General features: G+C 37.7%; 1 protein-coding gene across 13 annotated transcripts in view; it reads left to right on the plus strand.

Moving 5' to 3' along the window:
- The window catches only part of LOC127416161 (A-kinase anchor protein 7), a 118,834-nt gene that overhangs the window by 15,632 nt on the left and 87,148 nt on the right, over nt 1-16,054 (plus strand). For all 13 annotated transcript variants that reach the window (XR_007893065.1, XR_007893068.1, XR_007893066.1 and 10 more), the window contains exon 7: nt 7,461-7,608. Coding sequence is in view for 9 of the 13 variants with exons in the window: in XM_051655351.1 (XP_051511311.1) it covers nt 7,461-7,608 (148 nt within the window). In the remaining 4 variants the exon portion in view is untranslated. The remainder of the gene's footprint in view (nt 1-7,460; nt 7,609-16,054) is intronic.

Genomic DNA, 16,054 nt, shown 5'->3' on the forward strand with positions numbered 1-16,054 from the left:
ATGATATTGATGAAACGCCTAATATTATCAGAAGAGTTACGTCCCCGAATAAATCCCACCTGATCTATATGTATAAGAGATGTCATAACTTAATCAGTTAGCCAAAATTTTTGACTATTTTAGCGTCTAGCTGGATCAGGGAAACTGGACGGTAACTTTTACACTTGCTTGGAAATTTGTCCTTTTTAAGAATCACACTGATCCGGGCTGGTTGGTGGAAGCTTTCCATTCTTTAATGATTCAGTATAAACTTCTAGCAAAAGTGGAGCCAGATCTGTAGCATAGGATCTAAAAAATTCTGCGGCAAACCATCTGGCCCCGGAGCTTTGCCAGTAGGTAGGGACTTGATTACCTCGTCAAGCTCCTCCAAGGTTATCTCAGAATCAAGATAATTTTTTTGCTCAGTCGTCAGTTTAGGAAGATCTAATGGTTCCACAAAGTTCCTAATATCTTCATTAGGAGACGAAGACGTGGAACTAGAGAGATCAAGATAGAATTCTTTAAAAGCATTATTAATATCAATGGCTGAGGTAAATATTTCACCACCAGCAGATTTCAATGAGGGAATGATAGAAAAAGACTCTCTCTGCTTTATATATCTAGCCAAAAGCTTCCCTGCTTTGTGCCCCGACTCAAAGTATGACTGTCTTGCCCTGAATAGCCAAAACTCCACTTTCTGCGACAGAATAGTATTATATCTGTATTTCAATCGGGTCAATTCTCTGAGGCCATCAGCTGACATACGGCGCTTCAACTTTGCCTCGGCACTTTTAATATTTCCTTCCAACTCCACGAGTTCTCGTGCTTTGGATTTTTTTAATGAATGAGGCATACTGTATGATCCGGCACCTAAGAACCGCCTTAAGTGCCTCCCAAGCCACGCCCACAGAGGATACCAAGGACCAGTTGGTCTCCATATAAATATTGATTTCAGTCTTTAACATTTGTTGGAAATCAGGATTTTGCAGAAGGGATACATTAAAGTGCCAATTATAGGATTTATTTTTCTCTATATGTGGCAACACCTCTAAACTCACCAGGGCATGATCTGAAATGTTCCAATTGAGCAATCAACAACAGATGAAATTAGGGATTTGGGTATAAAAAATAAAATCTATTCTAGAATAAATCTTATGGACTGATGAAAAAAATGTGTAGTCCCTACCAGATGGGTTCAAAAGTCTCAGAATATCTGTAAGACCAAGATTTTTACACATCCTGTGAAGCGTCAATGTTGCTCTAGGGGGCTTACACACTTTTGCTTCACTATGATCAAGGACTGAGTCCATCAAAAGATTAAAGTCTCCTCCCAATATTATATCATGAGGGGTGCCAGCGGCTTGCAACATCCCTTCAAGATCTATAAAAAAGCCCTGATCATCAGCGTTAGGTGCGTAAATATTAGCCAAAATCAACCTTTGCCCCTGAATTTCAGCTAAAACAATAATGACTCTCCCTAATTTATCTTTAATCTGTTTGAGACATTTGAATTGTAGATGTTTATTTATCAGTGTAATGACTCCCTTGCTCTTACTTGAGCCAGCACTAAAGAAAACATGTCCACCCCATATCTTCCCAAATTTTTCAGCTTCCTGCGGGGAGAGATGTGTTTCTTGAAGAAACACTATATCATATTTCTTTCGTTTAAGAAAAGTAATAACCTTCCTTCTTTTTATGGGGTGCCCCAACACATTTACTTTCCATGTGGAGAGAGATAGTACACTCATATTAACATTTGACATTTTGATATAGTAGAAAAAATAAATTGTCAAAAAAAAATTATACAGACCACATTCCCCATTAGTGAAACAATCAAACCCCGAACTTCCCCCCGAACAAAACAATCAGAAAAAAAGAAAAACGTGTGCATTAACCCCGCGCACGAAAGCGCCAACCGGCGACAATCCCTCTAAACTCAAAAGGTCCATGAACGCCCATGAGCCCCACGACAACTTTGCCATCGGATTGCTCAATTTAATTACATAACAGAAAATACTTTGTAAAATAAACCCAGCAAATAGGAAGAATGAACACAAAGAATGTGTAGATTCATTCACACAACTGTCTCAAAGGTGTGATCTTCCACTAAACAAATTCCAGCTGATATAAAACCGTTCAGATTCACGTATAGACAAAAAATTGTTCAGTGAGCCAGCTGTTATGAGTTCAGCAGATGATGTAATCATTCCAATGTCCCATAAAATACTCAACAAAACAAACTCCAGCCAGCAGGAGGAATAAGCATGAAGAACGAACAGATTAATCCACAGCTGTTCCTAAGGAATGTTATTCAATAGAACAAGCTCCAACCGCTAGGCGGAACCAATACAAAACGAAACAAAACCGGCATCCCGGATCCCCGGATGATCGAGTCAATTCACTCGGAGGCCGCATAAAAGTAAATACCATGACTTACATAATCCGTCAACTTCATAAAAGACATCCTTTATGTGAGCATGTAGATATTTTGCGGTCATCCGTAGTGTCCACTCTCAAACTGGCCGGGAACTTCAGTGCAGAAGTTTCTTTAACGAAAAGTGTTATTCACAAAACAAGCTCCAGCCGCTCGGCAGAGTCAACGCAAAAAGAAAAAAGAAACCAAAATGTCGCCCAGCTTCCTCAAGAGTTAGTACAGCTAGTCGACCCACTCACATGAGAAACACCCAATGGTTAATCAGACATTGATTCTATAAAAGACATTGCCTGATTTGGACATATAAATACTTTGCGACCATTTTTCGTTTCTATTCTCAGTTTGGCCGGAAACATCAGAGCAAACGAGATATTTTTCCGATGTAAGAGTTTCTTGCATTCCTTGAACCGATCGCGTTTCTCTTTTGTCGAACTCACAAAGTCCGGGAACAACAAAACATTATGGTTCATTCCAAGAGAGCTTCCCTTTGCTCCTCGCCTGGTGCAACACGAGATCTTTATCGGATGATCTCAGAAATCTGGCCAGAATCGATCTGGGCCTGTCTCCCTCAGCAAATCTGTGAGCCGGGACTCTGTGAGCCCGCTCGATTTCCAGCTTGTGGCCTGTTATGTCGAGCAGACTTGGGAAAAGCTCATCTAGGAATTGCACCATATCTCTGCCCTCCTCATGCTCAGGAATTCCAACAATTCGAATGTTATTCCTGCGGCCTCTGTTCTCAAGATCTTCAAGCTTTTCAAGGAGATGTTCCAAATCAACTTTGGTCGCGGGTGGATTAGCGGTTAATTCCCTCTCCGAAGATTCCAGAAAATCGATTCGTTTTTCAACATCAGTCACTCTTGTAGCTAACTCAGAGAATTTTGTTTCCATCGCCGTAATCGATCGACGTATTACAGCGAGATCCTCCAAGTCAGCAAGAATCTTCGTCGGATCACCTCTCCCACCGCGCCATCCAAATTGGGTCCCCGGTCTGTAGGCCTGTCGGGGCTTTCATCCTGAACATGTAAGTGTCTTATAATGTCTCCAGAGCCCGATGATTTTGACTTCTTTGCCATGTTTTGCATCAAAGAGCAAATGTGTAACTGGGTGTATCAAAATTTACCAGATTACAACATGAAAATAATTAAAAACTTAGCAAAGTGCGCAGAGCTCGTTGCTCACACGTCTGCTTCTTGCATGGCGTCACGTGACCCCCCCCCCAAGAAACTTGAATTTAAATGTAACATAAAACTACTTTCTACTAGCTACTGGTCTTCACTGTATGGTTATATTCCATTAATACTTTTTAAAGCTACTCAATGTATCCAGCCAAGAGCAATGAGTGGTTTATTTGTTTTCTGTTATTTCTGTTGTTTGATTAATATTAACGTCATCAACAGCAGGTATTTTAGGTTACATTTACACTTTAAGTCTGACATTTTGACACAAATCTGCTAATTTTTGTCCCACTGTTGAGCTCACTTTAGACATTACTGAGTGTATTTACATTATTACCTCGCCAAGTTGGACATTTTTGGTGGAATTTTGAAGTGTATTTGACGGATTAGGTGCGTATCGGCATTACCACAAATGCTCTCTAAGCGAGGAAATAAAAAGTCAGTCTTTAGTATTTTTGTTATTTGTGTCTTTTCTCTCTCTATTCTCTCTCCCTTTTGACCTGTAATTGAGATTAACTAGTGGTTCTCTTGCAGTCCACTGGTCGATATTCATACATCATTTTAGATGTATTGCATTGTTTTTATTCACATATCATTTCACAAACAGTATGTGCTGCGGTGGAGGCTCGTCCCACTTGATCTTACATGTTGGTATAAGATCATCATTTAGCATATTTGGAATCTACCAACAGCTTCCTAAATCTCCAAAAATCTTTCAGAAATGGGGTGTTTTAACCCCACAAACATTTGGGCATTTTCGGCTTAATTTGAACAAAGGTCCCATTGAAAGAAGTTATTTTCTGCCCTGCCAAAAGAACCTGAAAGTGCCGGAGCCGAGTGTTTGTTTTTAAACAGTAACTTCATCTGTTAATCTTTCATAAAATTGTGATTGTTTTTTTCTCTCTTGCATCTCTGTAACCATCTTAAGAAGCTCTGTGTGCTGTTTCATGTGCACAGCCGACAGAAAGCAAGACTCATCATGACAACCAAAGCCTAAAGCCTAAGCTTACATTGAACTTCAACCTTATTCTTTTACTGCCTTGCAAGCACTGTCATTTCCTTCAGGAATTGCAAATCTTGATAACTGTTGCCAAGTTTTTGGGTAGTTGATGCATAACGTGTCCATCAGAATCAGAAATGAACTTGAACATTTAAGGGGCAATATTTACACCCTGGATTTGATTTCAGGGGCATTTTTTACATTTATGAAAGCATTTTTTTTTCTAATCATGTAAAACAGATACTGTCTCATCTGTTTATGTCAAATACTTCAATTTAGTCAATTCATTAAAGAGCATCTGTTATGGTTTTTCAAATATTACCTTTCATGTAGTGTGTTATATAGCTGTTTGTGAATGTAAAAAAGTCTGCAAAGTTTCAAAACTCAAAGAGCACGACAAATGGAGTTATTGACTCCCAAAAGAAAGAACCGATTCTGAACACCTGAAACGAGTCGTTAGTAATTCCAGACTTACTTCCTGTACTAACCTATGTAATTTGGTAACAAAAAACCAGCCTCTGGTCTTCATTGGCTGCTCGCGAACAGCTTTGACCCGCCCTCAAACACTACACTAAGCGGTAGACCAATCACAACAGACTGGGACATCTGACCAGTCAGAGCAGAGTAGGCTTTCTGAAAGGAGGAGTTTAGAATGAATCCTTTAGAATGGATCATTGAACGAGTCGTTTTTGACACTGGGAAAAAAAGGTAATGCTGCAATTTAAATTATGAGCAAATTAAAGTGTTTTTTGACCTTGAATGCATGTAAATCTCTTGTATGAGACCTTTAAAACAAAATCAGGCACGTTTAAAAACCATAATAGGTGCTCTTTAATAAATATTCTCAAGATTGAAAATGTAATACCTCTTATCCTTAAAATTAAATCAATATGAACGCTTATTTGATGGCTCTCTGGAATACTGGATTCTGATTGGTCAATGGCGCCATCTAGTGGTCTGATATTTCTCAGTAACAACCGCACATCCACATATCAGATCGCTCATCCGGGTATTGAGAGTCATCTTTACTACTTCTCAGATCACTGTGCGATCTCTACAAGATAATAAAATAATTTCAAATCAATGTTTCATGTGCATTTATTTATTTATTTGGCAAGTAGTCTTTTTTTTTTTTTGGTCGTCTTGCATAACCGCACATTTGAGATCTCCCCAGAGTGGCTCGATGATATTAAGGTCAGGAGACTGTGATGGCCACTCCAGAACATTCACCTTTTTCTGCTGTAACCACTGGAAGGTCAACTTGGCCTTGTGCTTAGGGTCATTGTCATGCTGGAAAGTCCAAGAGCGTCGCATGCGCAGCTTTCATGCAGATGAATGCAAATTGTCTGCCAGTATTTTCTGATAACATGCTGCATTCATCTTGCCATCAATTTTCTCAAGATTCCCCCTGCCTTTAGAGCTCACACATCCCCAAAATATCAGTGAGCCACCAACATGCTTCACAGTGGGGATGGTATTCTTTTCACTATAGGCCTTGTTGACCCCTCTCCAAACATAGCACTTATGGTTGTGACCATAAAGCTCTATTTTGGTCTCGTCACTACAAATTACAGTGTGCCAGAAGCTGTGAGGCGTGTCAAGGTGTTGTCAGGCATATTGTAATCGGGCTTTTTTGTGGCATTGGCGCAGTAAAGGCTTCTTTCTGGCAACTCGAACATGCAGCTCATTTTTGTTCAAGTATCGTCGTATTGTGCTGCTTGAAACAACCACACCGTCTTTTTCCAGAGCAGTCTGTATTTCTCCTGAGGTTACCTGTGGGTTTTTCTTTGTATCCTGAACAATTCTTCTGGCAGTTGTGACTGAAATCTTTCTTGGTCTACCTGACCTTGGCTTGGTATCAAGAGATCCCCAAATTTTCCACTTCTTAATAAGTGATTGAACAGTACTGACTGGCATTTTCAAGGCTTTGGATATCTTTTTATATCCTTTTCCATCTTTATAAAGTTCCATTACCTTGTTACGCAGGTCTTTTGACAGTTCTTTTCTGCTCCCCATGGCTCAGTATCTAGCCTGCTCAGTGCATCCACGTGAGCTAACAAACTCACTGACTATTTATACACAGACACTAATTGCAATTTAAAAAGCCACAGGTGTGGGAAATTAACCTTTAATTGCCATTTAAACCTGTGTGTGTCACCTTGTGTGTCTGTAATAAGGCCAAACATTCAAGGGTATGTAAACTTTTGATCAGGGCCATTTGGGTGATTTCTGTTATCATTATGATTTAAAAAGGAGCCAGACAACTATGTGATAATAAATGGCTTCATATGATCACTATCCTTAAATAAAATAATTTTTTTGCATGATCAGTCATATTTTCAAAATCAATGCCAAAATTTCACAATTTCTGCCAGGGTATGCAAACTTTTGAGCACAACTGTGTGTGTGTGTGTGTGTGTGTGTGAGAGTACTACACAGATATAGATTGGGGACAAGATTGACAAAGCCTCTCTTTGGGTATATTTGAGGATGGCAACAATTCATATACAGAATAAATGTTTGTTTTTTATTCAAAAAAGTTTTCTTTAAGGGGTAGATTTGGGTTTGGGTTAGTGTTAGTCTAAAGTAATTATAATTAGCTTTCTATAAAAACAGTAGAAGTCTCTATGTCTCCCTTTAGATAACTGTGTGTGTGTGTATGTGACAGACAGATAGCACTGGATGTGGATGCATCATGAGGCAGATAAGAGTTGTGTCTATAATCTTCCACAAGGACACACTTCCTGCTGAGGTTATCGGCCAAAAACAGACGGTTCCACCCCTACTGTATGCTCTCTTCCTTCCCCAGTGTGTGCTCCCATCTGTGTGCTCACACATCTAGATGATATATTCTGTGTGTGTGTCTTTACAGGGTATTAAAAAGCTCGACCCCTCTCTGTTCTCAGAGTTTGAGAGTGCAGTATTTGGAGACGAATGTGTGTGTAGAGTGGATCTGTGCTCCATGCTAAAGAAAAAGACCCCAGATGGATACTACCACTGCCAGAAGAGTGTCACCTTCAGTGAGTAAACCAGATAGTCTGCAGTGCAAAGGCAAAACACAGTAACTAAACATTTTGGCAAAATTCATAAAAGTCTCAATATTCGGATTGTTAACATTGTATTCAGTACAACATGCACGCTAAAACCAAATAATGTTTTCTGTTTCAGTGTTGGCGTTGTTACTGTGTTTTGCCGTTGTTTTTCTTTCATGTTACTTTGCATCAGTATATCTGGCGTCCTCTCTTATAGTTATCTGGTTTGTTACTTGGGCTCAGGTTTACAGGTCATTTCCAAACTACACATCTTTCATTTCACCCTTACAAAACAAATGGCATCATGGTACAGTGACGGTATCAGATGCGAAGACCCTGTCACATTAGTCGAGTTACGAGATTGATTTATGCGTAAAATCGGTAAATCCCCAAAACAGTTTGCGAATAAAGCAGCATAAGAGAACAGAATTGTCACTTCTAGGGATATTGGTGCAAAATAGAAAGGAAAATGGAAGTTGAATCCACTGTGTCTCTTTTATTAAATGTAAAGAATGACTTTGATGAACTTCATGTTTGCTAGCACTCAGCAGCAGTTCTGGGAGGTAATAGTAGACAATCATTTTCATGACAGACTTTGGCATTTCAGAATAACCAGAGCAACATTTGAGATGCTTATATCAATGATATTATCTAAGTGAATTATATCTTCACATGACTTTTTTGTTGCACATCTGTATTCCTGTATAAAATACAGTAAATATTCAGTTTCCATCGTAGTTTGTGCACATGTCTTCTTACTAAATATAAAAAACGCATCTACCTCAATTTTTTGTGTGCATTTTTTAACCTTTACCTGCATCTTGGTGTTTCCATCCAGTATTTTTTATGTGACATCCCAAATTTGCATGAAAATCCATGGATGGAAACGCAATTTCTTGACTCGCTGAGCTACCCAGGCCCCCTGGAAACCCAATTGATTATTTAATAAAATGTGAAGGATTTCAAGAGGTCCAGTTTCTAAATTACATTCCCAGCAAACATTTAAACAATCATAACTTACTCATAAATGACTCTTTGTTCAGGAGCTAATATGTCATATGGTTATGCAATGAAATAAGTAACATGTATTTCAGGAAGATTTAAAGCAGGGCAGATTCTGGGATTTCAGTCTTAGTGGGGTGAGATGTTGTCATGGTTTCAAAGTATGTAGATTTTTTTCAATGCGTGAGGTTTTGTAATTAAAGTAGCAGCTGTATGTCATGGTATGGCAGTATATCGCTAATTATTATGCATTTGTTTGTGTTATATTTTGTGATTTCAGTAGAACAGACTGGAGAGTGCAGGCCATGAATTATAAAAAAAACATCATGTATAATTATATCATATTTAATAAGTGGGTCTTCTTAGTACCATTTACAAGTTTCAGCCTTGCCAAGAATATTTTAAACAGATATCTGTTGGCTTTTTCTAGTTTGTTTGGAATAGCCTCTAAATAAAGAACAGAAAAAGACTCTTAGCATTTGACAAATAAAAACATTACTAATTGTTAACCATACATCCTCCCAGAAACCATTTATCTTTAGGCAGAGACTGTCAATTTAGCCCCCTTTTTTTCCTTTTTCTTTTTTTTTTGAATAATAAAAAAACAAAATCCAATGAATCATGACCTCTGACCCTCCAAACCACACTTATCAAGCGCAGACAGCACAAAATGAGTGAATGAGCACAACTTAAGGTTAAATAGAGTTAACTTAAAGTTAAGTTAAACAGCTTAAATAGTTCTTCCCAATATGATAATTAACTCATCATTTACTCACCTTTATGTTGTCTCAAACTCGTATGACTTTCTGTCTTCCATTGAACACAAGTCAATGGGGTCCACATTTTTCAAGCTTTGATGCTGCACGCAGTTGCCAGGTCCTATATCCCATTTTCATTATATATCAATAAGATGTTGTGTTTTCATTTAACATTTTAAAAAACTAAACCCGAGACTCATTAACTCATAAGTCTGGATTTTTAAAATAGCCCAGCTGGGTGTGAAAACACAAACCTGGCAACACGGTGTCTGGTTTGTGTACAAGCGCGAAGAAGTGTGTTAACTGCGAATGTCAAGATTTATAGCGAATAAGACTTCAATTTTGGTCTGCTTCTAACCCAAAACCAGTTGTATCGCTTCAGAACATTAGGATTAAACCACTGATCTGCAGTATAATATAGAACTGGCAGCAGGAGGTGAAGCCATTGGAAGTGTTTGAGTGCCCATATTGGTGTACCCCAACTGCCAGTGAGCCTCAGTGACTAGCAGGAGATAATGGCACATTTTCACTGGATATGACTGTCGCCTTTCACCCCCTGGTGACAGTTGTGATCAGCTTAATTTGCTTGTTATAGATCAGATTCGTTATAAGAACATATTTTTTGCAATATGTGATGTCAGAGCATCCACAACGTTCCCCAGGCAAAACTGTTGTCAAGTTGTCATGTAAGTAGGAATAATACGCCATTGGTTTAATTGGACTGCTTCGTGTGTGATGGAGAGAGTGAGGAAGAGAGAGAGAATGCTCACAGTGAGCACAAAAGGCACTTTTTAATGAAAGGAAATGATTTCCTATTAAAACAGAACGTGAATGTTTCGGCACACCAGTATGGCAGTGCAGTGGCTTCAATGTTAGGAGGGCATCAGCAATCCAGGGGCCAGATTTATGAAACGTTCTTAAGAATATTCTTCTTAACCTCCATTTTCTTCTTAATTTTTGTCTTAAGAAAAAAGTTACGAATATTTTGTTTTCCTATATAAACCTCTTAAGAGAGTTCTTTTTCCCCTTAAGATTATTCTAAAGAAAAAAAAAATACCAAGAATTCAAATTCTCAAAAAAACAAATGTTCTTAAAAATCACTTTAAATCACAACCAAAAAATGAAAATTCTCTCATTATTTACTCCCCCTCATAATATTCTAGGTGTGTATGACGTTCTTTCTTCAGCAGAACACATTTGAAGAAAAATATCTCAGTTCAGCAGGTCCTTAAAATGCAAGTGAATGGAGATTTTTCTTTTGAAGCACCAAAAATCACAGACAGTCAGCATAAACGTCATCTATATGACTCCAGCTGTTAAATTAATGTCTTCTAAAAATAAACGATAACTTTTGGTGCAAAAAAGATCAATATTTAAGTACTTTTTTAACTATAAACCATTGCTTCCGGTCAGCAGCAGTATATGCATTCACGAGAGCACCGAGTTCACGTGGTCTCTCGTGTGATGAATTCGCATTGGCATGTTATGGACGTAATCTCATGTTCTTCTCTCGGTTGAGTCATCCAGGATAAGCACACAATCGCACCATTGTGAGTAAAGAAACAAATAAAAACAGATCTAAACCAAAACCAATGAAGCTTCTGTACAGCGTTCCTCCTCCTCTCTTGTAAACAGCACTGCTCCTCCGTGTGTGTCGCATCTGCCTCAGTTTTCACGTCTCACGTGCCAACACGATTACATCACACGCGCGTACTGCTGCCGACCGGAAACAATACGTTATACAGTGCATTCGGAAAGTATTCACAGCGCTTCACTTTTTCCACATTTTGTTATGTTACAGCCTTATTCCAAAATGGATTAAATTCATTATTTTCCTCAATATTCTACAAACAATACCCCATAATGACAGCGTGAAAGAAGTTTGTTTGAAATCTTTGCAAATTTATTAAAAATAAAAAACGAAAAAAAAAAAAAATCACATGTACATAAGTATTCACACCCTTTGCTCAATACTTTGTTGAAGCACCTTTGGCACCAATTACAGCCTCAAGTCTTTTTGAGTTTGATGCTACAAGCTTGGCACACCTATTTTTGGGCAGTTTCTCCCATTCTTCTTTGCAGGACCTCTCAAGCTCCATCAGGTTGGATGGGGAGCGTCGGTGCACAGCCATTTTCAGATCTCTCCAGAGATGTTCAATCGGGTTCAAGTCTGGGTTCTGGCTGGGCCATTCAAGGACATTCATAGAGTTGTCCCGGAGCCACTCCTTTGTTATCTTGGCTGTGTGTTTAGGGTCGTTGTCCTGTTGGAAGATGAACCTTCACCCCAGTCTGAGGTCCAGAGCGCTCTGGAGCAGGTTTTCATCAAGGATGTCTCTGTACATTGCTGCATTCATCTTTCCCTCGATCCTGACTAGTCTCCCAGTTCATTCCACTGAAAAACATCCACACAGCATGATGCTGCCACCACCATGCTTCACTGTAGGGATGGTATTGGCCAGGTGATGAGCGGTGCCTGGTTTCCTCCAGACATGACGCTTGCCATTCAGGCCAAAGAGTTCAATCTTTGTTTCTCATGGTCTGAGAGTCCTTCAGGTGCCTTTTGGCAAACTCCAGGCGGGCTGTCATGTGCCTTTTACTGAGGAGTGGCTTCTGTCTGGCCACTCTACCATACAGGCCTGATTGGTGGAGTGCTGCAGAGATGGTTGTTCTTCTGGAAGGTTCTCCTCTCTCCACAGAGAAACGCTGGAGCTCTGTCAGAGTGACCATCGGGTTCTTGGTCACCTCCCTGACTAAGGCCCTTCTCCCCCGATCGCTCAGATTGGCCGGGCGGCCAGCTCTAGGAAGAGTCCTGGTGGTTCCAAACTTCTTCCATTTACGGATGATGGAGGCCACTGTGCTCATTGGGACCTTCAATGCTGCAGACATTTTTCTGTACCCTTCCCCAGATCTGTGCCTTGATACAATCCTGTCTCGGAGGTCTACAGACAATTCCTTGGACTTCATGGCTTGGTTTGTGCTCTGACATGCACTGTTAACTGTGGGACCTTATATAGACAGGTGTGTGCCTTTCCAAATCATGTCCAACCTCATGTAACATAACAAAATGTGGAAAAAGTGAAGCGCTGTGAATACTTTCCGGATGCACTGTAGTTAAAGTACTTAAATATTGATCTTTTTCGCACCAAAAGTGGTTGTTTATTTTTAAAAGACATTAATTTAACAGCTGGAGTCATATAGATGACGTTTGTGCTGACTGTCTGTGATTTTTGGAGCTTCAAAAGAAAAATCTCCATTCACTTGCATTTTAAGGACCTGCTGAGCTGAGATATTTTTCTATTTTTCTTCAAATGTGTTCTGCTGAAGAAAGAAATACACACCTAGAATATTATGAGGGGGAGTAAATAATGAGAGAATTTTCATTATTGGCTGAACTATCCCTTTAAAGCTTTGATAACCTCACAGTTGTCTTAAATCTCAAAAGATAAGTTGTTTAATGAATTTATTGTGTAGTTTCAAATGTGACATGTTCTCTCATGTTGATTTGAAAGTCGCAATGGGCTGCTTATGTAGAAATGAGATTTTAGACCAAAAAAAGTTTTTGACTTGTTTTGTGTTTTGTTATTTTTATTTTCAGCTTTCAAGCAATCTAAATGTTATTACGAAATTCTAACAATAAATGTTGTTTTGAAGCTTCTAAAAGGAATATTCCGGGTACAATACAAGTTAATCTCAATCAACAGCATTTGTGTCATAATATTGATGACCACAAAAATGAATTTCGACTCGTTCCTCCTTTTCTTTAAAAAAGCACAAATCTGTGTTCCAGTGAGACACTTACAATGGAAGTCAATGGGGTCAATTTTTGGAGGGTTTAAAGACAGAAATGTGAAGCTTATAATTTTATAAAAGTACTTATATTAATTCTTCTGTTAAAACTCTTGTATTATTTGAGCTGTAAAGTTTAAATCATCTTTTTAGGGTTTATGGCTAATAAAATCATGTTAACACATATTGTTTATGTCTTGTGTCTATGCTTTTGAAACAGTGAGTATTTTAATGTTTACAGATTATTGACCCCATTGACTTCCATTGTAAGTGTCTCACTGGAACACAGATTTGTGCTTTTATTAAAGAAAAGGAGGGATGAGTCGAAATTAATTTTTGTGGTAATCAACATTATGACACAAATGCTGTCGATTGAGCTGAACTTGTGTTGAACCCGGAAAATTCCTTTAAAGTGCTGACCAATCATGCTAGTCAATTCAAGCGGATGTGCTGCACAACGCTCTCTCTTTGTAGAAACATAATAATTATATCATTAGGAGGCTGAGACTGTCCTTTATTCTTTAGTGCATAAAACTCAAAATGTGTTTCTGGGTCAGAGCAGCTCAAAATGATGGAGAGGGCCACACATATTAAGCATTACAACATTATAATACTAGCTACATAGTATATTAAGCTTAATGTTGTTTACTTACTCTTCTCATGCACTTAACATAAAAAAAAAAAATGATCGCGAGGTGCTTGCTACTTAAAAAAAAGGTTAATAGATAGATATTGTTAAATTATCGTTAGGATTTACCAGTGATGAAGTATTACATTTGTTGTTTTAGACAAGGCAGTGACCAGCAGGCTAGTTTAATCAGACAATGTCTAATGTTTTTAGGAAAAAATATTTGAGAACTTCTTAAAACATTTTCAAGAATTGCACTTAGCAACATTATTATGAACTTCTTACAATTTATAGGAACTTTCTTTTTTTTTTTTCTTAACCCTCATGTTGTGTTCTGGTCATTTTGACTTGATTTTATAATGATTTTTTATTTTTTTTTACTTAATCCAATTGGAATAAAATTCCTTGACTTTGTTCACATATGGTATCTGAAAACACACACCAAAAAAATGAACAATTTTCTTAACATTTTATTGGTTTGATTTCACTTTGTTACACACTCAAAAACGACCGACCATTGGAAATGAATGGATTAGACTACAAAATACAGAAATATTAAGTGTTCAGGAGCATCCCAATCCTTTACATGAGCACATATGTGGATGTGTGTTTGCACACACAAAGTCCTCGGACATATGCACACACACACAAACACACACACACACAATGTGTGTTGAGTGTCCCTTTGTGCATCATCTTTCCATATACACTCTTTGAGGAATATTTCTAAATCTACTTATCATATTATGTTGCGTTTGGGCTCGTTTGAATCGGGATAGTCTGCTGTAAGTTATGATATGTTATTGTCTGTGTTATATGTATGTTTCAGGAAGTAGTAAGGGAAATTATTATATTTTTATAATATAAAAATATTATATGTTTTTTATATTTATATGAATTTCACACACTAAAACTCACTGCAGTTTGGCCTCTGAGTGAAACAAATGTGCTCATTGCATTCTACTAACTGAGACCGTTCCAACAATATACACTACCGGTCAAAAGTTGTGAAACACTTACTCATTCTTTATTATAATTTGTTTTTTTCACATTTTAGAATAATAGTAAAGTCATTAAAACTATGGAATAACATAAATGGAACTATGGGAATTATGTTGTGACTAAACAAAATCCAAAATAAATCAAAACTGTGTTATATTTTAGCATCTTCAAAGTAGTCACCCTTTGTCTAGAATTTGCAGACATGTACTCTTGACATTTTCTCAAGCAACTTCTTGAGGTATCACCCTGGGATGCTTTTTAAACAGTATTGAAGGAGTTCCCATCTATGTTGGGCACTTATTGGCTGCTTTTCTTTATTATTTGGTCCAATTCATCCATTTCAAAAACTTTTTTTATTTTTATTAAATGTTAGTTTTATAATGAAATAAATTCATATGGTGGCACAATTATATTTTTGTCTACAAAACTAATTTCAAACATTTAAGCATACGCCTTCAGATCAAAAGATTTTTAAGATCATGAGAAACATTTCAGTCAAGTGTTTCAAAACGTTTGACCGGTAGTGTATAACACATGGCTATCTCATCTTTTTATGGTTTTACTAACTCTGAATATATAATAATACATTTGCAAACGATGAGAACGAAACAGTTCTAATTTGTCAGCAAATTAAAAAGCATTATTTAAGAATTGGTATGATCAGCTATATGCATTGTAAAGTCCAGATTCTAAGCTTTAAAATGACACCTTTGTTCAGATCAAGTGGTCATTAATTTATTATGTTATTATTATTAATATTATTTATTTATTTTTCGCAGGGAGTGCCTACCACCGGCCCGGTATAAGCTCAGTTCATATCAATGAATCCTTCTATCAATAAAAATATATTTTAAAAAAAAAATGTTCAAAAAAGGAGTAGAAAATCTGTCAAAATAGTTGATGAAAAGATCTAAGGCAATATCTTGTGATAATATATGCAATATGAGAGATTTATAAACAATCTTAGTGGGCCGGTCATTTTTGACCGGGAACACAACGTGTTAGCACAGAATGAACACAATGCAAGGGTTAAGAAATTTTTTTTGAGTCCGGTCCCAGTTCTATATTATATATCACTAGATCAGTGCTTAAACCACTGGAGTTGTGGATTACCTTTATGCTGCCTTTATGTCCTTTTTGGAGCTTCAACATACAGTGAATGGACAAAAAACCCCTCTTACATCCTTCAAAATATCTTGGTTTGTGTTCTGCAGAGGAAAGAAGTTCATATGAGTTTTAGACAGCATAACAGTGAGGA

This window comes from Myxocyprinus asiaticus, chromosome 25, assembly GCF_019703515.2.
Source record: "Myxocyprinus asiaticus isolate MX2 ecotype Aquarium Trade chromosome 25, UBuf_Myxa_2, whole genome shotgun sequence".
NCBI classification, from domain to species: domain Eukaryota; kingdom Metazoa; phylum Chordata; class Actinopteri; order Cypriniformes; family Catostomidae; genus Myxocyprinus; species Myxocyprinus asiaticus.